The sequence below is a fragment of the Diorhabda carinulata genome, chromosome 1, assembly GCF_026250575.1.
Source record: "Diorhabda carinulata isolate Delta chromosome 1, icDioCari1.1, whole genome shotgun sequence".
In the NCBI taxonomy this organism is placed as follows: Eukaryota; Metazoa; Arthropoda; class Insecta; order Coleoptera; family Chrysomelidae; genus Diorhabda; species Diorhabda carinulata.
This window is the reverse complement of record NC_079460.1, coordinates 26,231,863-26,255,901: the sequence shown is the minus strand read 5'-3', so window position 1 is coordinate 26,255,901 and position 24,039 is coordinate 26,231,863. Positions and strand designations below refer to the sequence as shown.

The 24,039-nt window shown below is 29.4% G+C and overlaps 2 protein-coding genes across 4 annotated transcripts; both read left to right on the top strand.

Moving 5' to 3' along the window:
* Window positions 1-9,661, top strand: LOC130902721 (SET and MYND domain-containing protein DDB_G0273589). Its single transcript, XM_057815013.1, has 4 exons — window positions 1-372; window positions 2,520-3,687; window positions 4,059-4,392; window positions 9,417-9,661. The coding sequence occupies exons 1-4, from the start codon at window positions 72-74 to the stop codon at window positions 9,621-9,623; spliced, it is 2,010 nt and encodes a 669-aa protein (XP_057670996.1). The 5' UTR covers window positions 1-71; the 3' UTR covers window positions 9,624-9,661.
* A 2,713-nt stretch (window positions 9,662-12,374) lies between these two features.
* On the top strand, window positions 12,375-23,101 carry LOC130902788 (solute carrier family 41 member 1-like). Of its 3 annotated transcripts, none has more exons than XM_057815146.1 (5): window positions 12,375-12,621; window positions 19,310-19,655; window positions 20,781-20,960; window positions 21,594-21,885; window positions 22,164-23,101. In XM_057815146.1, the coding sequence occupies exons 1-5, from the start codon at window positions 12,605-12,607 to the stop codon at window positions 22,871-22,873; spliced, it is 1,545 nt and encodes a 514-aa protein (XP_057671129.1). In that variant the 5' UTR covers window positions 12,375-12,604; the 3' UTR covers window positions 22,874-23,101. The 3 variants fall into 3 exon arrangements, with proteins under 3 accessions (XP_057671129.1, XP_057671190.1, XP_057671155.1); XM_057815207.1 differs by lacking the exon at window positions 12,375-12,621 and adding an exon at window positions 13,924-14,057; XM_057815172.1 differs by lacking the exon at window positions 12,375-12,621 and adding an exon at window positions 14,267-14,468.
* The last annotated feature ends 938 nt before the right edge of the window (window positions 23,102-24,039 follow it).

Here is a 24,039-nt window from a genome sequence, read left to right as displayed (position 1 = left end):
AGTAGCTGTGTTATATTTATACGAGATTGATTGAGACGAGAATGTACTGTAAATAGGTGATTTAAAACAATATGAGCGATGTTCATATCAAAAACTACACTTTATTACAAAATTATTGTGAGAAGGCAATAAGTCAATTATCCGAAGAATGCATTGAAAGATTCAAGAAAACCAAAGATGAATATTCTCGAATCAAGCTTTTATATGAAGCTGCTACAAGTATACCGATTATCATATTAGAACTTAATGGCAAAACCTTAAAAAATTCATTGGAGAGAAAAATTGAAGGAAATTCTTATTTTGCGAAGAAAGACTACATCAATGCTTTAAAGTGTTACAATGATGGTATTATAAAGTGTCCACAAAACTCAGGTATTTACCTCATTTTGTAATTTTCGCTTTCGAAATTTGTTTCCGGGCCACATTTAAATGGTGTGTCTTTTAAATGTATAATTTGAATTTTAATCACATAAGACTGAGCTGGTTCATGTCAAGAGGTTCAGATAGTATGCTAGAATATAACAATATATTGAAATTGAAAGTAACATTTTCAAAATATAAGGAAGCAGTATAGGGCGAAACACCAACTTTATATTTCTGCACTTATTTGAAATTTTGTTAGAAGCAATACAACAAGTATTGTAGATACATAAGTTTTGTTACGTAGTTCAAACTAAAATTTTATAAGCAATATAAACATAAAACAAAAATGAAATAAAAAATAAATTAGTAGTATAGATATCTTTTCGTTATACAGTTTGAACCGGAATTCAAGTTGCCTTTGATTTTCTATTCAGATTCTATTCCTAACCTAATGTACTGAGCATTTGTTCTACCGACACTGAGCATTAATTTTACGCAGAATGTTTTATAATTGTTATTTCTTTTGTAATATTATGCTCATACCACTACCACTCACGTTTTTCCTATTTAAGTTTAATATTATTATTATATAATTACTCATAGATCATGGTATTATCTTCAATCAATTGTTAAATGGTATGTTCACATGCTTTAGATATTCAAAACGTCGGATTAATTTGAAATTTCATATTACATACAATAATTTCATGATATTTTTGGACTCGATTTTTTTTATCCACTTTAAACAATCAGATAGTTTTTACAAATACCTGAGTAACGGAGTCTAGTACACTAAAGTGAATAAAGCAGAAACTAAAAAATGTACACTGCCGTAAGATGGGATTAAGATAATAGAACAATGAAATATATCGATTAAAAATTGTCATTCTTTCCTGTCTAGTGCTACTCTTCTGTTAGATTTCAATTATGGTTTTTCGGGAAGACGTTATCTCCGTTATTTACTATATTCGAAAACAAAACTAAGAATACAAAAGAAACAAATGTTATATAATCCTTACTACGTTTAAAGTGTCCAAAAACTCACATTACAATGACAATATTTAGAAAATGTAATAAACCGTCACAAATAAACTAAAAATGTATCAACAGCCTTACACAAACATAGAATTTATTTTCAAAATAGAAACATCCTAGCCTGATAACTCAAGATATAAATTACCAGAAATGAAATACCAAAGAAACGATTTATTTACAACGAAATAATCTTTCATTTAATGATAAATATGTTATCAAACATTTAAGTCGAAATTCAATAACGTTTAATTAATTTTTCTGTTAGAATGCATATCATTAATAACAAAAATAATAAATTTATAATAGATTATATTTTTCTTATAATCAAAATCACCAACAAATCCTTGGAATACCTATGGGCTCTTTAATATCTTCTATACTAGCAAATATGCCATGGATTATATTTTGGATTTTGCTATATCTGTATTGCTCTTAAGTTATTCTTCATTAAAAAGAATGTAGATATAACGAATTCTATATACTAAAATTGATTTCGACATGATCCTTGCATTTTAGGATAATATATATAACGATAATAGCTTTCGAATTTATAGTTTCTTCATTGCCATATATAAAATCAGTTACTTCTAAACTTTAAATTCAACGGGTTTCAATTTTAAAAATGAAAGAAATCAAAAAAATCTATAATTATATGAATTTTTGTTTTAGAAATTATTAAAATATGAGTTCAATTCTTCACATCTTTACCACGATTCTTAATCAATAAGAGCAATTTTCAATTATTCAATCTCTTTATATATACAATATTCATATTTTTAAATTATATTTAGGACCATAATATATATTAAAAATAGTAAATACAATAGAAACAACATATATTTATTAAAATGATCATTGTATTAATAAAAAAACTGATTTAAATAACATTAGTGTAATCATATGCACACCTTCCAAATTTTTAAAAATTAAATTCTAAGAAAAATTGAAATCAAAGTCATCAATAACCAATTCACCTTATCTAACCTATAAACTTCAAAACATATAAAAATTCGGAGTAATTCATAATTCAATCAATAAAATTTCACAGTATAAATTTGAATTGAATTTAATAAATAACTTTTTACTTGTAACCAAACTTAATATTGTTTTGTCTATTCTAGTTGAATCCCGAGAACTTCTTACTATTTTGATTTCTAACCGAAGCGCAACATTCTTTGCGTTGAATGAATATAAAAAGGTTCTCAATGACATTGATTATCTAGTAGAAATAGGTAACTATCCAGCTCATTTGAACTATAAAGTATGGATAAGGAAGGCGAAGTGTTATCATGCTTTAAAAAATGAAAATTTAGCGTCAGAAGCTTGTGATGAAGCCTTAAAAAGCTTAAAATTTAGTAAACTTGATAAAAAATCTATAAGAACCATAACACAAGAAATAGAAAAAACAAAACAGACCAAATTAACGTTGGTATCAAAGCATGAACTAGTGATTGCCGAAGATCCAGAAATTTTTGAAGGTAGTAAAGAATATATAGCTGCTCATCCAAATATAAGCTTTGAACGTGATAGTTATCAAGGAAGGTACGCTGTAGCTAATGGAGATATAGAAACGGGAACTATTATTCTTGAAGAAAACGCACATGGTGCAGTAGTAGATACAGAACATGCTCTAACTAACTGTCAGAACTGCTTTCTCTCTGTAGAACAACCAATAGCTTGTTCAACGTGTGCCAATGTCATTTTTTGTAGTACAATTTGTGAAAGATTGGCTAACAGAGGTTACCATAAAGTAGAATGTCCATTTCAGGAATCACTTTTCAAATCTGGTGCTTCGGTTAACTGCTTTTTAGCTCTGAGAATAATTACTCAAAAGCATTATTCTTATTTCAATGACAAGAAGAATAGGCTCAAAGACTACCTGAACGATAATTGCCAGAAAACAGCTATCAAGAAAAAGATTTATAGATATGATGATTATGATAACGTTTTCTTCTTATGTAGAAACGAGCATTTACGAAATAAAGAGGAACTTATTCATTTCAGTTGTATGAGTATATATTTATTGAGACTTTTAAAATTGGGAAGATATTTTCCATTTAAAACTGACGATAAAGTTTTAAGAGAAGAAGAGATTTATTTTGGAAGTCTGATTCTTAGACATTTGCAGATTCTACAGTTCAATGCCCACGAAGTGTCAGAGCTCAGGAATTTACCAAACTCTTCAGTGATTCAAGATGTGATGAATAAGTATGAAAATGCTAGTATCGGAGCAGCTATTTATCCAACATTAGCACTCTTTAATCACTCTTGTGACCCTAGCATAGTCAGGTGAGGAAGTAATAAATTTATATTATTCTGATGCATTAAACTGTATACGAAATTTACAGTATGTCATTTATAATGTTATTGAAGTCAGTTGAAGATGCGATACTTGCTGCAATGTTTTTAATGTGATGAATTAAAAAATATCTGACGTTTCTAAGAAAAATTCTAGAAGCATTGGATATTTGTAAATGCCATTGAGATAAAACATTTAAAGAGAAACATAAAATATTGAGTTATGCAAAAAATAGTTGGTCAGTGTCGAGTTGAAATGGAACCTTAGTGAATAACTTGAAATTAGGTTAAGTGAAAATAGCGTGATTAGTTTATACTGTTCAAATAAAGACTATATTCAAATGAAATCCTTTTCTTTTTAGGTACAATATAAAAAGCAAAATGGTGGTTAGAACTATAAAACCCGTTAAAAAGGGAGATATAATTTATGAAAATTATGGACCACTCTATACAACAACGCCATTACGAGAAAGACAAGTTACTCTTAAAAATAATTACTGGTTTGAATGTCTATGTATACCGTGTGTAGAGATGTGGCCAAAATTTGATGAAATGACCGACAAACAAATAAGAATTCCCTGTAAAACTGAGAAATGTCATTACGTGCATACTACGAAATTGGAAGATAATCCTTTTTTCACCTGCGAGTACTGTCATAAAGTTAATAGTATCATGTCCAATTTAAAAGGTCTCATGGTACGTAAGTTCTTTCTATTGACATAGTTATTGATGATTATAGTTGGGTAGACGAACTTTTATATTGCCGTATTTAAATAGTTGATTTTTGTTTTCTTTATGCCAATTCAGCAAATGAGCAGCATTGTTACAATTTGACAATGAACTATATACCAGGTTGGCAACTAAGAAAGGCTATCGATCATATCTCAGAAACGGATTATATTACAGCTTCAGGGTAAAAATAAAACAAAAGAGGGTGGGGGAGCGTGGGAACCTTGTTATGACAAAATGCTTGTAATCTGGTTCTGCCTGACCAATTTTTATGTACTTGATGTTGTTTAAAAGAGCTTTTGTCAAATTATATAAAATATATTAATTCTAGTTAATGTAATTAGCAACGTGAATGCTAGATGGCATTGTTTCATATATTTTAGATATTGTGATTTCTTTTGACATATTTAAATAGAAGCATAAAAGTTTAAGTAGGTCGATATCTTTTTTATTGTCCCGAGATATCCTAACAAATGTGATCACCTATGATTTTGTTCAGTTTAGCAGTTGCAGTAAAAAATAAATCATAAAAAAACTCGGATAGCAATTCTAACAGTAGATAAGCTTGGTGCAGTGAAAAATCAAAGTGAATAAGAGATTCTGAAATGAAAAACAAGTGAAAAAGCAAAGGCAATTCTAAATATTTATGGTAAACAATAAAAATGAATTGAATTTAAAAAACAGCTAAACTAATAAGTCTGCGATATCAAGCCTAGACCGAGATAAGAGTCAGATCCTGTTCAATTTTATTTGTTTTCATCAACCATGAACTAACGACACGAGAAAGAGAAATGAAAAAAAAAATTAAAGAAAGGGCAGAGGAAGAAAGAAGCAAAGGAAAGATGATGAAAGTTAAATTCAGCAAGCTTATAATAGAAGACGAGGAACGCCAATGGAATAAAAACAACGGAATTTTGGAAAATATAAGATGCGACCTGGCAACGAAAACGGAAAAGCTAAGAAACAACAAATATATACAAAATTTTGAAAGTAACAAGGAAAAAAGAAACAAAATCTCTAAAATAAAAAGCAAAACAAAAGTCAAAGACATGTTTAATATCGTCACATGGAATGTAAGATGCACTTTCTATGAAGAAGGAAAAAAGATACTGATGAAAGAAATAAAAAGGTATAACGTAGATATTATAGCTTTGCAGGAAACGAAACAATTGTTGGATCGAAAATATCGGAAATGAAGGATGTGGTTTTTTGGAAAAGTGGAGATAGGACAGAATATTGGGGACGGGCTTTATTCTAAATAACAAATGGAAAAAATATATATTAGCATTTAAACCGATTTCTGAAAGACTCTGCACCCTGAGACTCAAAGGAAAGAACAGAAATATAAGCATTAATAATATACATGCTCTCTCCGAAGAAAAAGAAGAAGAAGTAAAGGATGAGTTCTATGAACAGCTGGGCTACTAATATGAAAATTTACCTAAACATGATATCAAAATAGTAATAGGAGACGGAAATGCAAAGATCGGAAAAGAAAATATATACTCCAATAATAGGTAAACACAGCAAACACCAAGAAACAAATGACAATGGACAAAGACTGATAAACTTCGCTTGTGAAAAGAACAAGGTAGTAAGAACTACACAAATAAAAAGAAAAGATATATATATATATATATATATATATATATATATATATATATATATATATATATATTTCTTCAATTTCTTATTTCTTAGACCTTTTGATATATTAACGCATCTAAATGTTCTTGATTTTAGGTCTCTTCTGTTTTAAAATTAGTTTTTTTTATAGTTTTTAAAAGAAAGATAATTTTTGACGTTTCGACTTTTCTTTAAGTCTTTATCAAAATATGATATTGACAATGACAATTTGTTTATTTATATGATCATATTATAGATCACCTTCATCATGAATATCAAAATAAGGATAAAATCAACTTAGAACTTTTTTTCAATAAGAAAGAATTAATTTTTTCTTTGGTTCCCACATCTCAAATATATAGCGGTAATCAATTAAATTTATTAGAATATACAAAATAGAGCTATTAATTTTACTTAAATTATTAAGATTTATCATTTATAGCTTTTTCATTCTTATGAGGAAACGGTCATAAGCAAACTTGATATAAATATTCCATTTTTTTCCGATATGTAGATGATTGCATTACTGCCGTACCAAAGAATCAAATTCAAAACATAAGTAAAAAATTCAATTCTTATCATGAAAAACTTTTCACAATCGAGGTTGAGCAAAATAATAGAATCAATTTTCTTGATGTCACATTATATCCAACAAAAAGTGATCTAAAGAAAGTAGAAGTACCAAGTGAAGAAGAAGTAAAATCCATAATATCAGAACAAAAAAATAACAAGAAATCAGGGGAAAGTGAAATTATAACTGAAATGTTAAAATACGTAGGAGTTGCAGAGAGAGTTATACGAATGAATCCAAACAGTATGGGAAGAAGAGCATATCCCAAGAATAGAGGAAAGCACTAATATGTCCGATTCCAGAAAAAGGTGATAAACTGCTTTGCGAAAGCTATAGAGGAATTGCATTGTTAGATACTTGTTATAAAGTGCTAACGAAAATAATAAAGAGCAGACTAGAAGAATATGCCGAGAAAATACTAGGGAAATATCAAACAGGCTTTAGAGCTAATTGGTCAACAACGGACCAGATGTTCTCCCTAAAAGAATTACAAACTACCTGCTATAAATACAAGGTACCACTTTATTCCTTGCTTATAGATTTTAAACAGGCATATGACAAAATAAATAGGACCAACATGTACGCAGCACTAAGCAGATTAGGCGTACTGGAAAAAATAATAATAAGATTAGTTAGACTAACCTTAGATAAAACAAAAAATGAAGTGATATGGAAAGGGTATAAGTCTGAAGAATTTCATATAAAAAGAGGACTCAGACAAGGTGACTCACTCTCCACTATATTATTTAATATGGTTTAGAAGTAATTGTCCAAAATTCTAAATTAAAAACCGATGGGACAATCTTTAATAACAAATGCCAATGTCCAGCTTTCGCAGATGACGTAGCGTTGATAGCAAAATTCAAGAAGCACCTAAAGAAAGCAGTAATAAAATTGGAAGAGGAAGCCAGAAATTTTGGACTAGAAATAAATCAAGAGAAGTCAAAATATATGATCATGGGAGATACACAGAGAGAAATAGAAGATTACTTGTCCTTTAGGACAACCAGATACAAAGAGTACAATTTCGAAAGAGTTTCCAACTTTGTGAATCTAGGAGTAGTAATAGAAGACAAGGGATTGGAAGAATTAGAACATTAGAACATACGCATGTGAGACATGGATATTAAAAAAGGGAGACGAAGCAGCCATGTTGAAAAGTTGGGAGAGGAAGATACTAAGAGGAATCTACCGAGGAGTATACACAGAAGATGACTGGAGGAGAGGAACTAATAAAGAATTGGAGGAAATTTACGGAGAAGCTACAATAAGCTCGTTTAAGGGACAGAGAGTGAGATGGTTGGGATATGTTGAGAGAGAGAATAGAGAACGGATGCCAAAATTAATACTGCAAAGAAGACCAATAGGGTAAAAGAAAAAGGGGCGACCAAGGAAGAGATGGTATGATTGTGTAATGGAAGACTTAAAAAATAATTATGTTCGGAATTGGAGAGAAAAGGCTGTGAATAAGAAGGAATGGAGAAATATTGAGTTGAAAATGCAAAATAGAGGACTTTGATATATAATATATATAACTATGTAGTATTTTCATGCTTGCCCTAGGCCTACATGGCCTGTAGAGCATATTAATAATATGATATCTTTTTTCTGTCCCGAGATATCTTAACAAATATGCGAATGGTGGAAATTTTTATTATTAATTATTAATGATTGAAAACAAAACGCTATGTTTATGATATGATGTTAAATAAACTGCCTGTTGAAAACAAGTGAGCTATGACTTTCAGACATTAGTCAAAAAAAACTTATCGTGTTGAAGTTATTATTTAATTACTGCAGTTATTAGACTCTTATACGAGGGTTGCTACTACCCCAAATAGTAGCAACCTCGTAAATAGAGCATAACACCATCTAACACCATCTAACGGCATAAGATTCTTATGAAAACAGTTTAAATTACTGCATGTAGGCAAATGTAAGAACTTTCCATCCATGATAAATTTTCAATTTCCGTTTGGGCGAACTAGCCTAATAGACGTTTGAAAAAAAATATTCTCGCCGTTTACACATTTCATAAGATATTTCGGGACAGTAACTTACGGTGTTCGCTATTTTAATGTTAATTTAGTTTAGCTTTAAAACAACTACTAAAACTTTTATGCTTCTACTAAAACTTGTGAAATGAGAACTGCACAGAATTTGATGAAAAATTTGATTATCGCATATGAAGTGCCACTTACTTAGGTAAATTTAAAAAAAAGTTATATTTTCAAATATGACCACTAGTGATAGATTATTCTGAAAATAATTTCCACGTGTTTCTCTGGACCACTTTCGTTATATTTTTTCCTAGAAGCTGTAATATACCCCGTCCTGAGCGTTATTTAAATATATTTTTTTTATAAAAATCCAATAGACTAGCTACTTTTTTTATTAAAAACATCAAGACTAATCAATATATTACCAAAAATAGAATAAATATAATGTAATCGAATTCTAGGTCAGAGATATTCCTAATAAGTTTGTTGGGAATAATAGCTACACTGTACAATACACTTAACTAACTTATAATAATTAACATATCACTAACACTTAACTAACTTATATAATTTAATGGAATTAATTTTCTATTTCGTTCTGTTCACTATCACTATTTATTATAAACTAAACTAAACTGCGCTAAACGAACTCATTTATGTAACCAAACGTAGTTCACAAAAATTCTAGAAAGTAGAGAAACAAAATTAATGAATAAGTAGACTTTCCTAGAAGTTAGTTCAAGAAAAGTTTTTTTCAAATGGATGTTTTCAACATTTATGTAAGTTTATTTTAGGTATTAGATACAATTCTACCGGAAGCTGAGAATCTGTTTTGTTCAGAACAATTGAAGAGTGCGATGGAGAAGTTTTTACAAGGATTGAATATTTTATTTGAATATACTAGATCACCGCATCCAGAAATTATAAAAGTTCAACAAAGAATCAGAAATTGCATGATTCACATGGGTAACAAAAGATATAACTATAAGTTTGATATATAATCACATTTAAATAATAAACGTGAATGAATTCATCTAAATTATTTTCTTTTTATTCAAATTTGCCCTCACAACACTTCCAAGAATTACTACTATTTTTAAATAACAATATGATGTAATGGTAGAATTTGCGTATGTTTCATGCAATTAAGGAAAACTGAAATTTATTGAGAATTGAAATGTGCTGAATTATTCTCAATATTCTCAATACCCCTAATATTTTTTGATAAGAAATTAGTATGACCTATGAGAAGGATTATGTAAGATTTGAAAGTTTTATGGCACAATCATGGTTATTTCAAAAACTGACCTCATTTTAAAAAATAGACTATTTAAGGAGAAGGAGAAGTATTACTAGGAAAACATGATAATTCTATAGTCTAAGCGTAACTTTGCAGTGATATCGACTTACTTTTAATTTAAAATTTTCCAGTAAATGAACAAGTAAGCCAATGTTAGCAGACGTGATAGAAAGTGTGGTGAGTTATATATTTCAATTGGCAAATTTTAATACGTTGAAGTTTCTTTTACAGATATTATGAAAGTTCGGAAGGTACTCATACTTTTATAAATTGCTATTATAATGGCAATTTCAATGGTTATATAATCAATGTTTTTTCAAAAGATTTATATATAGCGCATAAAGCTCTAAATCATTATCATCACATCTATAATTATATACAATGAGTTATTCAACTAGTTTCCTACTTTAAAAAATGATGAATTATTTTTAAAGTGATTATGTTCTTTAAGTGGCGGAACGAACATTATTGTGTTTTCAAACGTAATGGAAATTTAGACAATTATTACTATATACTAATAAAAGATATGAAGGATATGAGTTTTCATGAGAAAGTTTGTAAAGTATTTCCAGGTTCTTTTCGTGATATATTTGATTAGAAATTTTGAGGACTTTATTTTTTATGTGTTACATGGGTGATATAGATAATAATTGATATAAATTATAGATTTCGTATACCGGTCAATGAAAATTTCATTGTTCTTTCTATAATGAATTGTATATGAGGTTCGAAACTTTTGAATTGTAAATATCATCATATGAAAGGGATAAATTATATCATCTCCGTTCTTTTTAATGAATAAAGGTTTGAAGAGCAAAACAGATATTGCAAAATCCAAAATATAATCTATTACATAATCTGCTTGCATAGGGGATACTGAAGAGCCCATTGGTGTTCCAAAACACTCAAAAACTAGTTAGCAAGACTGCGTATTAATCTATATATATATATATATATATATATATATATATATATATATATATATATATATATATATATATATATATATATATATAGAATATTCTCGACATTTTGGATCTCACTTTGAAACCATTATCAAGACAAGCGAGGGGATAGGGTGATTATTTGTTCATTTGTAAGAAGTGATTCGATTCCGTGGTCTCAATTTGCCTACTCCTTGAAGTTTTGGCGAAGAAATTAAAAGCTGAAAAAAATTATAGAATGATTAATACAGAAATAAAAAATATATTTTTTCCATCGAGAACACCATTGACACTAACACAATCACTGCTGGTCTTAAGCTAACTGGTGTGCTAGCCGCCTGGACCTTATAATTATACGAAACCTATTGCGGATTTTGTCTTCTTCTGCGCGCGTGGGAAGTAAATAATTGTCTGTTAGTAATTCCGATATCTTCTCTAGCCCAATATTGTGTCTATACCAGACACACAATAGAACCAAAACTATCGCCCCACTTCGCTCGTTCAAGTCCAGGATTATTCGAGAAGCATTCGAAATAGAGAAACGTCCAAAATGTCTTAACACAAGGAACGATAGCCAGAAATTACCGTCAACTGGAAACACCTTCTGCATCCACTTCTTTCCAATACCACTCCGGCCAACAATAACATTTATTACAAGGTCCAAACGGCTAGCTCACCAGTGGAGTAGGCAGATTGAGACCACGGAATAGGATTATATTCGGATTATATTTATATATTTCGTGATGATTTATCTTGAGTTTAAATCTCTTTTGATAGAAAAGCAGTTCAGAATAACAGATAAAAATTTGACGTTTCGACCTGTTTCAGCCTTTATCAAAATATTTTGTATCTAAAGAGACCTAAAATTAAGATATATCATCTTGGAAAACATAAAAAGATCTAACAAAATAATATATACACGACGTCAAATTTTCAGCTGTCTTTAAAAAACTAATTTTCAATAAGAAAAGGTCTAAAATCAAGGCGATTTAATTTATGATTTACTATGGTTGATCCACAATGTAAATAGGTATATGGAAATTATATTTGAATATTTTATTATTATTTTGCACCTAAAAATAAAACAAATATAGCTCTCATGATTTTATAGTTACTTTATTCATGATATAGGTTTAGAAAAAAGTTATGCGAATATTTTAGATCAAATCTATTCGTATTCTATATCTTAATATTTAACATTTCAGCAAATTATTTTTATTTAAGTTCATTAAAATATTAAACAGCAAGCATTATGTCATAATAAACAGTTCTAAGTCGAACAAGGTTTGAAATAAAAGAGAACACAATTAAAATTAGACTAATAATAAATGTTTACCGACCTATACTATGAATTGATGAAGGAACTATACGCGCTAAGATCAGTGTATTCGGACACCAATGGGAAATTGTGAACCAAGGCTTTTGCTAATAGCAAATTCAGGGGCCATTTTTACGCATTTAAACGTTACTGAGGGCGTAATAGTATAATAACCATAATAACTGGAGCTATTGCCGAACAATTGCGCATAAAGCAGTTTGAAGTAAGACATATCATTGAAAAGGTGTCATTCTTTTTCCTATTATTCAATCTTACTTCTTACTCATTTTTTTCTAACGACACTTACATAATTCTAGTTTTCGTTATATTGAGTGAGTGTAAATGTTTTAAATGCATAAACACTGGAATTATGTTTGAAAATGTTTTCTCTATTAATTACGAAAACTGGAACCAACAATTATGCAGATGACCACAGGGTGAGTTTAATTATTCTTGGAAAAACAAATTATAATAATTTCATACAAAATGAATAATCGTACAACAAATGAAATACAACAGCATGTATATATCAATTCTTAAATAATATTGCTTAATATTCTTAATAGTCTTAAACTTAACATGTAATTCTATTAAAAAGTATAGAATAATAGCATAGGTAGAATCTATATGATTGCTCACTGTGTAATAAGATATTCTGTCTCAATACGATATACCTACAGATTTGTATTTGAAACTTTGGAATAACTTTATTCTCTCCATATTTGCTTTTTGATAATTATATTTCAAATGTTAAACGACCACGTTATATTTATTAAAAAATTGTATCCGTACATATGATCTGAATCTTATTTAAGTGGCTACTCAATATTTTGTTCTTGTCTATCTAGACTGCCAAGTTTTCACACTACTATTTTCTTACTTGTCTTTTTCGTCTTTAGCTCTCAAGAGTCAATTTTTCATTTCAAACAATTATAAAAGAATAAGATATAAACTTGTAATGAGTTCATCACAAAATTTTGGAATTTTATATACGTATTATGTAAATTTCTGTTTATAAATATAACGTCGACTGGTATCAACCACATGATGTTCTACGTTGAAGTCACAAGTTAATAAGATTGCTTGAGTATAACAAAGATTTTGAATTGCATCCATATAAGATTCAGGTTTTGTAGTATTCCGAACCTGCACCACTGCAAAAATGCGGTAAATTGTGATTTGGAGTATAGGTAATTTTTTGTAACGAAGCAGGTAGTTATGTTACTGAACAAAATTTTCGCAAACTTAGGTATACTTTAGCTCTCAGAACCAGGATGGAATAACACGACTTGGTTTGACTCTATCACTAAATTATTTTTGGAGGGTTATATATATATATATATATATATATATATATATATATATATATATATATATATATATATATATATATTCGACATAATTGTATAATTGTATGTTTTGAGTACAATTAATTCACAATATTTTTTTCAATTTTATTATTTTTCCCTACATAAACAAGGATTTATTTGTTGCTAGTGTCAAATTATTCTATGTATTAAGGTACTAAACACTAAACTGTCTGTTCACACGGCTTAAAATTAATTAAACACTTAACTAAATACTTGCTCACTAAACTCGTGTAAACGGGCCTTTAGTCTGTTTATCTGTTAGATAAATATATCGTGACAACTTTTTTGCAATCGATAGCACTTTTTTTAATTCCTTTTTACAAAGTTTTGTAAACAAAATACAATAGAACAAAATTTTATAAGCAACCAGAAGTTTCAATTAAATCCCATATGCATATGAAATGATTGAATTTAGATGTGTCAGATATCAGCTACATAATTTTTAAATAAGTCTTTCCATTTTATTAAATAGACAATAAAACCAAAATTATTTAATATAAATTGTAAGTAAACGATTGTATTATCATATTGAAAATTGGCTAATTGAGTGAAATATTTTCAGAAAAATATATGCAAATATTATGCCACAAATTGTCAACTGACAAATTTTTTACAACTTTTATATTTCATGATATGATAAACATGATATTTCAGTGTAATTTGTACCTAACATATATTTAATAACTGTTAATTTATAAGAAGTCTTTTTCTTTCGCGCAAGTATGGTTGCCATGTATCTAGTGTTTGAAAATCTTGAAGGACCGACCAGACAAAATCAATATTTCTACAATGGCAACAGTATTACACAGAATGTAGTCAAGTTAAAGTGTGTTAGGGCTACTTAGGCCTAGTATATTTAAAGGTATAATACGTAAAACATTTTACAAATTTCAATTCAAACATCATTTCACATGGTAAGTTCTTTTATTATATTCATTAACGCAAATATTGTTTGCACTCCTCCTATTTAACATGTGCTATTAGGTTTAAATTGCTTTCTAATATAAATAAAACATTTTAAAACGGGCATTTTTCACAGTTTGTTGGCTTTCACTTAAAGAAATGTATATTTTAATCAAATTGATTTTAATATAACAAGAATGATTTAACCTAGAACTATACATAGATTCCTAGATGAGGAATCATAGCTTATTTTAACTGTTATTATATACGAAAAATCGAATTTTATACCAGTGTTATATTATTTATTTTTAAAAGTAAGTTTTCATTACTTAGATCCATTATTATTTATAAAATAAGAGGGCTTAACTTATATTTCTATTTTACATCCCTATTCTTGATTTTTATAATTCAGTTTATTGGCACGGTAATGTTTTTGAAGTATTTTCATTTCCCTTATAGGTAGCATATGAGTGTATAGTTCTCTGTTTTCTAACATTTTACTATTATAGTGGACACTACATAAAAATCTCGCCCGCTATTCGGTGCCATTACCCATCATAGGACTTTTCTGAAACTATAAGCTGAGGTAAGGTAGATCATTTATCAGCTGATTGTGGATCCTAAACCGGAACCAGATTTTGATCACAAAGTCAGTGGTCATTTCAAATTTAAAACATGATCTACAAGATCTTAATTTTTATTACTTTTTTGGGCCTTAACTATTCCTTTAGTTGTATAATAGATTCAATTTGTTTATTGTTATTGAGCAGTTATCAATGATTTATCCACTCTCAAGGATTTTGCTCCAAAGTTTAATACTAATAAGCTACTTTTATGCTGAAATGCCAAAAAGTATGCAAACCTCAGTTACCTATCAATATGCTGTTCATGAGAATTAATAGTAGACAGCCATTAAAGGACAATGAATAATTTTCAAAATTAAGAACCATATAAAAATGAAACAACCTGTCAGCTAATTGCACTGGTCTATTAGATCGGAAAGACCTAGGCAGAATAATTACTGATTTTATAGAAAATTCGCTCATGGTTAGCTTCGTTTTTGTTTATACTACTAAATCATTTGAGTGAAGTGAAGAAACTAAGAAAAAACTGTGCTCTTAGAAAACCTATACTTCTGGCAGAAAATGGAAGCTTTACATTTAATCAAGGATTAAATAGCTTCATTCCACCTGATTCCACCAGAAAATTAATTCAATTTGAATAAAAATTACACACTCATTTGGTTTCATTTGAACTATCTAAATTTTCATTAACCAATTTGCACCCTCAGGTAGAGTGGAGAAAACAGAAGTAACCAGCGTTCTAAAAATTATAATCCTACCAGAACAAAATTAGATTGTAATGAAAAAAAACCTTATGAATAAAATATCAAAATTAAATACCTACTTTCAGCAGTCTCATTGAATACTTAAGAATAAACAAAGAGTAAGCGAAGTTTTGATTATCTTTTTGTATTGTTGCTGATGTTTGCAAATGTTTTCAGACACTACCTAAATCATGGCAACTAAAGTTGTGTGAATGTGGTTATAGTTTTCAACCCTAATGTTTAATATTAATATTGCATGATATGTTTGGTAGCAAATGGTAAGTTCATAGCATTTCTCTATAGTTGCCATTGAACTCCTGATGCTATGAATGGTGACTGAACCATTAGTGATAGTTCATTACTTTATTATTTTTATTCTTAACAAATATACTATATTAGTAAATTATTAACCAAAGCTATTAAAAGTGAGTTGAAATAACAGACTGTTTATTCTTTTCTTATCTTTATCTTGACCCCAGCTCAAGTAAAATCTTTTGACTAATGTGTTTTGTTTCATACCATTAGATCTGTTAGGATTTTATTTTCTTCGCTTTTTTTGGGCAGAGTAGATGATTTGATAGTATTTTTTTGGTGGTACAAATAAAAACAAAGCTAACCATGTCCGATTTTGATATAAAATCAATAATTAATCTGCCAGGGTCTTTCCAGTTCTATTAGGGTAAATAAGATCAATATCATATGACTACGACCAGATCGATTAGTTTCTGAACAACAATGTAGGTAATCCGGGTTAGTTTCCGAAGATTCAGGTTAACCCGATCGTAGTGTCCGAAAAGTCCTCATGTCAAAAGTATTTTTGTGTTATTTTGATTTTATATTATTCTTTCATGGTCGTTTATATATATATATATATATATATATATATATATATATATATATATATATATATATATATATTCCATAATATTATTATAGTTCTATGCCTGTTTTCAGTAGTCACTTGGTATTAGGTGTGAAAGGACTAAATGGGGACACAAATCGAATTTCAATCCGTTTTTTTAATTGTTCAGTTAATAATGCCATCTGTTACACTATTAATGGTTTTACCTCTTGAGAAATTTGAGCGGTTTTATATAATCTCCTGTAATTACTGCAGGGCTTAGGATTATATTATTTAGTTATGGGTAGAAAGAAAGATCCCAAGCATTCATCTGGAATTTCGCCATAATTAAAAATTCTATTTAGAAGTTTTGTTGAAATCACGATGTTATTGTGATCAAAAATTTGGATGATTTTCATGGGTATTTCAGCGGAACCAGGCCCTTACTAAATTCTGAAACTTTCAAGTTTTACCTCTAAAGGCAGAATTATTCCACTCTTGAAATGGCCTATCTTCCATTGTGCTACAGACAAAATTTCGGCATAGTGAATAAACGCCTTATTTTTGTGCTACATCTGTTAATGTAAAACAACCAGTCATTTCCATGATTACTAGGTCCTCTCAATAACATTGGAGAATAAAATAAAAGAATGTGTGTATGGCTCTAAATCAAAAATAAAAACCGATAATTTGTTCAATGTTTTTTAAAATTATGCAAAAATAACAAAAAAATATTCCAATAACATTTGCAGTATAATACACCCAAAAGATCATTACGTATATGATGTATTGTATATTCTTTCTTTATTCTAGATTTTAGAAAGCTCATGTACTTTCAATTCTATAACTGTAAACGATATAGAGAGCATAATGATACATTTGTATTTAAATTTTAATCGATGATAACAAAGAGCTACTTTATCAAATAAAAATGAAAATTTTATGCTTCCATCGTATAGGTACACATTTTATTTGTTATACGCAATGGAGATTTCCCGCTAACAATATAGTCCCTGTCATATATCTTCATCACTAAATTAATCTAAATAATGACCGAATAACAAAATTGACTATTGCATTAAAGGGCTAGATATACGGATGGCTAAAAATAGAATTATACACTGAGTTGAACTAAAAGCAAGCTTATTTTTTTCATATGACCTGTAAACATCTTCAACAATATAAAAGTTGTAAATTTCAAGTGTATATTATTGTCTATTATTAAATTGATTGATGCCTTGTTTAAGGTATCTGGATTAAAAAAAAGTTTTCTGGACAGTTGATAATAGCTATATTTTTAATGCTACATCTTTCAAATTAGCTTTCACTTATTCAGTTTGCTTTGCTAAATAATCATGGACGTATAAAGCGTCCTATCGAGAAAATTATTAGCAGCGTGGTGAATAAATTTTTGTCCAATAATTGAGTATATAATAAAATAACACTCATATGTCGATAAAACGGAAGATGTACTGAAAATATAGTCGTTTTCAGAAAGAGTATGTAGCAGAATTCGAGGCACTCAATTTTGCGTGCCATGCCATGCCATGCCAATGATCCAACTCAAACTATATCATATTCCATACATAGGACATGGATAGACTTCTCAAACGAATGAAAATGTTTTGAAGATATTTCACATAGGCACTTTCTTTTATTTGAATTTGACGTTAGAAAACGCTTAACATTTATAAGCACTTCGAGTTTCGATTTGCCCTGGATACAAATTTGATATATATCAGTTATATTTAAGTATGTAGTGAAGAATTTGTTGCTATACACAAACCTTGTCGTCTTTATAGCTCAAGAAAAAAATACGATAATACAGTTAATATAACTGAATGAAAATAATTTTATGTATTGAATCACTGAAAAAATAAATTTACAATGTTTCAAGTTTTTTAAAATAATTATTCAATTTAAGTTAAGTATAGTCCACGAATCTCATAGTCCATTATTATCCTTGCAAGGTCAAAATAAATAATAGAACTTCCCTAAAAATTATTGTTATTCGTACATTTAGTAGATAATGGCGGAAGGCAATAAATGTGGGTATGTAAAACGTATTTTAGCTTAGTTATAATAACAGTATTATACCAGTAATATTTTACTAAATCAACCAGAAATAAAAACGGAACAGACAATGATTTTTCATTACTTAAAGTACGACAGATATGCATTAATACTGTATCTACACTGAAAAAACAAAATTTTAATAATATAGGAAGGCTATAGTTATATTCAGATAATGTTTATTTGTAAGATCCCATGCAACAAGATACAAAAATAGAATAATAATGTTGTGTTAGGTTGAATACCAGTGTATTCATAATCATCAATTTAATATAAATGTGGAACGGCCAATTTGAATCATTGTTATAAAGTACCATGTATGTAATGATTTATCTTCACCTTTCTCATGATCATTATTAATTTAAAATTAAGCTCACAATAATTAGGTATTATATAATTTAATAGTCATATCATACTACTATTTGAATAGTATTCTAAATGAAAAATGTACTAGTAGATTATGAAAAAATCCTCACCCTATATTTAAGTGCTTAAAAAAATAGAACTATCAAATGACATTTGATACAGCTTATACATGTATGTATAATGTTACAAACAAGAAATTACAGAATGTGTTAGTTGAATATATCAATAATACCAATTTTTTTCAGAAAAGAAAACTATGGAACAGACGCCATGGGCAGTATCAACCATGTTCAACAGACAAGTTCAAAGAAATGCCATACTGTCTCTCTTCTTACAGAAACACCCAGCCCTTCAAGTGCCTTGGAAGCAAATTTCACACTAGACACGGATATAACTTTAGTCAACTCCCAAGAAAATAGCGAAAATGACAATGGACGACTTCCCGACGTTGTTGTAGAAATGAAGGTTTTCGAAGAGCATGAAGAACAAATTCAAGAAACTTATTTATCTATTGCTATACAAGTTTTTATTCCTTTCCTGATAGCTGGGTTTGGAATGGTTTTTGCTGGATTAGTATTAGATAAAATTCAAGTTAGTATAGTACATATCACTCAATAAGTCCTAGATTTAGCTAATGAAGCAACTTTTTGCAAAATTTATTTCACTTATATTGACGGAGGTACAATTACAGATTTTTACTACTTAGTGCAGTTCATGAACTTTATTCTCGACCATTGTTTGCTGGTCGCCTATAAAAGACAGGAAATATTCATTGATTTTTTGGTAAACTTCTTCCATTTGATTCTTGATCATATTCACAAAAAACATCTTTATTATAACTGCTAAGCCGGAAGGTTTAGATTTGTTGTGTTATGTTCAGGATCTCTTAAACAGCTCTTAAAAAAAATGTGGGTGCGAATCTATGTTCCATACTTTGTCTCATGTAGATGGAAAATATCTTGTATATATTTTTTAATTGCCTCAAATAGCGTTTGTAGGATGACTTTCGTTTTTAGTTGACTGTGCGTGTTTTGTGTTCATACAGTCCCAGAGCTTTGATGAATAAATCATTTAGATGGCTGCAAGAAGTTTGGTTCTTCACTTTCAACCTCGGTCGTTCCGGTAGTTCCAAATTGTTTGTGCACAACGTTCAATAGCTACAACTTCCGCTTGGAAGATGATTGGATGAGGAGTATTGGTTTATAGCCCATATACACGTATCTCCGTTACTGTTGCGATTTTGGAAGTATAAGTATACCATGTTTTTGTATGATTTTTGATTGAGAGTATTTCCAATTCTTTTTGGGAGTTCTAGAAGGGGCATTTTTGGCACGAGAATAAGAATTTGTAATTCTTTCTTTCATTACCTATGGCTTTACAATCGTGGTGTACATCTATTCATCAAGTATTCTGTGGATACATCCCCGCTTTTTGCTTGCTATTCTTTCGTACACGTATATTTTTTGATGAAAAAAGAAATATTTAATCGACAACATAATTTTTTTCATCCATTATTCTCTAACAACTAGAGCCGTGTAACTGTATACTAGATTAAATTTACATCTCGTTGGCGATACTATAACCAAACAATTGCACTAACTTGACAAATTTTAACTAATGACGAACCAGTAAATTTTTTATAAATATTTTAGTAAATATTAATTAAAAAATTGAAGGGATTAACTAGTACATAATTAATTTACTTTGTTGTTACAGCACTGGCCAGTATTTGAAGAAATAACGGAACTAGTTATATTAATTCCTGCTCTTTTAGGACTGAAAGGTAATTTAGAAATGACGTTAGCATCACGTCTTTCAACACAAGCTAATTTAGGTCACATGGATACAGCTAAACAAAAATTAAATATTATCGTAGGAAATTTAACGTTGATACAGGTAATTTTTTATTTCATACTTAAGAATCAAAGTTAAGAATCTGTATAATCTTTACTTCTTATTTATAGACACATAGAAATGTGCCGGTACAACAAAGTCTCAGATTGCTCTCCTTCTCCTAATATATTTTTGCTTTTACTGTTGAAATTTTGGGATATCATCTAAGATTTTTTTTGAGTCCTCAACCCACAATACCATTAGTGATTTCATACTAGGAAGGACAATAATATTAAGAACTATATGCAAGAATATTTAAAATAGCAATCATCCAAACAGTTAGGAAAGGATGGTGGAACTACAAGAATATGCAAAAAGCTATTCTCGTTGTAGGATAACTGAGAGGAATTCTTCAGCCTACTTAAATAACCCCAGTCTTATAAATCAACCAAAGGAAAATATAGCAGGCCAAATGCTTAAAGTAATGCTACAAAGAATCTTAAAATTGGTAAACACAAAACACAATCAAAAAGTACCTGTCATGGTGAAAGGATTTCAGTAAAATATATAAGACTGATCCTAGATGTAAATGCTGAGATGAGATAATAAAGAGCATCCATTATATTTTCATAACTTTCAATTGCCCTTTGGGTAGAATTATTTATCTCTTCTTTAATTTTATGTATTTTATTTCAGTGTCAAGCGATAGTTGTTGGTTTTCTGGGTGCCCTAGTTGCTGTAGTAATGGGTGGAATAAAGAGTAACGAAGTTGAACTGGACCATGTTTATTTATTATGTGCCAGTAGTTTAGTAACAGTCTCAATAGCAAGTTTTGTATTGGGACTCATCACAGCAGGAGTTATAGTTCTTTCTAGATACTGCCACATCAATCCTGATAACGTGGCAACTCCAATAGCAGCCAGCTTAGGAGATATTACTTCACTCACATTGTTGTCATGGGTGGCTACATTATTATATGAATCAATAGGTAAAATATTTTTAAATATTACACAATTTCTCTGATTACATAATCTATAAGTACCTCAATATTGCTGATAAAAATTCAAAATATTCCCCATAATCACAGCTCACAGAAAAATTAATCACTCCACATACAAAAATTTGAAAAATTCTTATCTTCTTATCTAATGGATATATTTTAACGTCTGATGATAGTAATGTTGTAATATCTACATTCATAAAAAATGTTTACTACAATAACAATATTTATTGAAGACATTTCTAATAATAATTTTATTATATTAGGTACTCAGGATTGGTTAGCTCCAGTGATAATAGCAGCATACATTTTGGCAATACCATTATGGGTTTGGATAGCCAAACGAAATTTACAAACGAGGGATGTTTTGTATAATGGATGGACGCCAGTTATGGGTGCCATGATGATTAGTTCAATAGGAGGTCTAATTCTGGATTTCATGGTTTCAAGATTTGAAAGTATTGCAGTCTTCCAACCAGTAATAAATGGTGTAGGTGGTAATTTAGTGGCTGTTCAAGCTAGCAGAATATCAACAGCTCTTCATAAACAAGCAGAACTTGGAATACTGGCGTCAGATAATAACTTAGATGAGGACGCTGTTATATTCATATCACCTCTTACTTGTTTCTGTGGAAAGGGAACACATTCAAGAACTACAAGAGTTCTTATGGCAATGGTCATACCAGGTCACCTAATTTTCATTTACACAATTGATTATATTAAAAACGGTGACACGTCCCTCAGTTCGTGGTTTGTCATGGTTTATTTATGTGCTGCTATTATGCAAGTGGCAACATTACTGTACATAGCGTATATAATGATTCATTGGATGTGGAGAAGAAAAATAGACCCTGACAACTCAGCAATACCTTATTTAACATCGACAGGAGATCTACTAGGAATATCTTTATTAGCAATTGCTTTTCAATTCTTGTATCTGATTTCTGATCATGATCCTGAAACACTAGCAAGTTGATTGGATTTGAATACTTTGATATTAAAAGAAACCAATGAGTTTTTGACATAAGTACATCTTGTGATACATTTAATGATTTTTGACTATTGACATTACAAATGTAAAGAAATATAGAATGAATTTTAAATAAGAGTTTATGGTAAATAATAACTTAGAAGATGGCAAAAATTGTTTCATAAGTTCATGGCTGTATTTTTGTTAATTATACATTTTATTTTTACATGAAAATCTATTATTTGAAACCTCTGTGTACTCAAAAAATATGGTGTGTACATTGAAGTAAATGTCATAAAATAATGGGTTGACACCCAAGACCCCATTTCTATAATGTAAAAAAAGTAATGCGACGCCAAAAGTATAAATGGAGCGCGCATCTTGAGCGCCTTAAGCTTACAATATGAGGACTTCGTGAAAACTTTCTGTTTGGAAAAAATATTTCATAATGAACTAGGGTACCATTTAGTATGAGATTGATTTTTGTAAATCTATGGTCATTTTTTCACAAAATTGACTGGCACTTGGCACTTTCGCTGTAGCGACAGTTTCAGTATTGTGAAAGTGACTTGTTTCGTCTTTATTGCTTGAATTGCTGCCACTTTGTGTGAAGCCTGCTCACACTCAACAATATTTTAAAGAAGAAGAGGGCGCAGAGGGTGTTAGTATACGCTAAAATCTGTGTAATCAGGCCTTAAGATTAACTTATTGTAGGGTTGCATAACTTGTTTTTCTTTTTAGCCTTAAGAACTTTGACAGTTTTTAATTTGTCATCTCTCTCAAGATTTCAATTATTAGGCAATTAATTAATTGTTTAGTATTTCAATAGTTCGTTTCATACATATACAAATTTTAATTCATCTATAGTATTTGATATCAGTTCATATTTATTCTAATAACTAAATGTCTACAACCTAAATTCTAAATATGTAACTCTTATTACTAATAGTTTTACATATTGAACAAAACTTATGATAAATCTTTTCTTTGAACTCATAAAACTAGTGTCATTTCTTTTAATCATAATTTTTACTAAGAGATCTTGACTGTTTCTTCAAGATAGGACAAGACAAATATATTTTTTTATATAGGTTTTGTTATGACATAAGAATACTACTCAACTTACAACAACTATGATTACAATTAGAGGTTAATTTATTATTTGAAGGTCT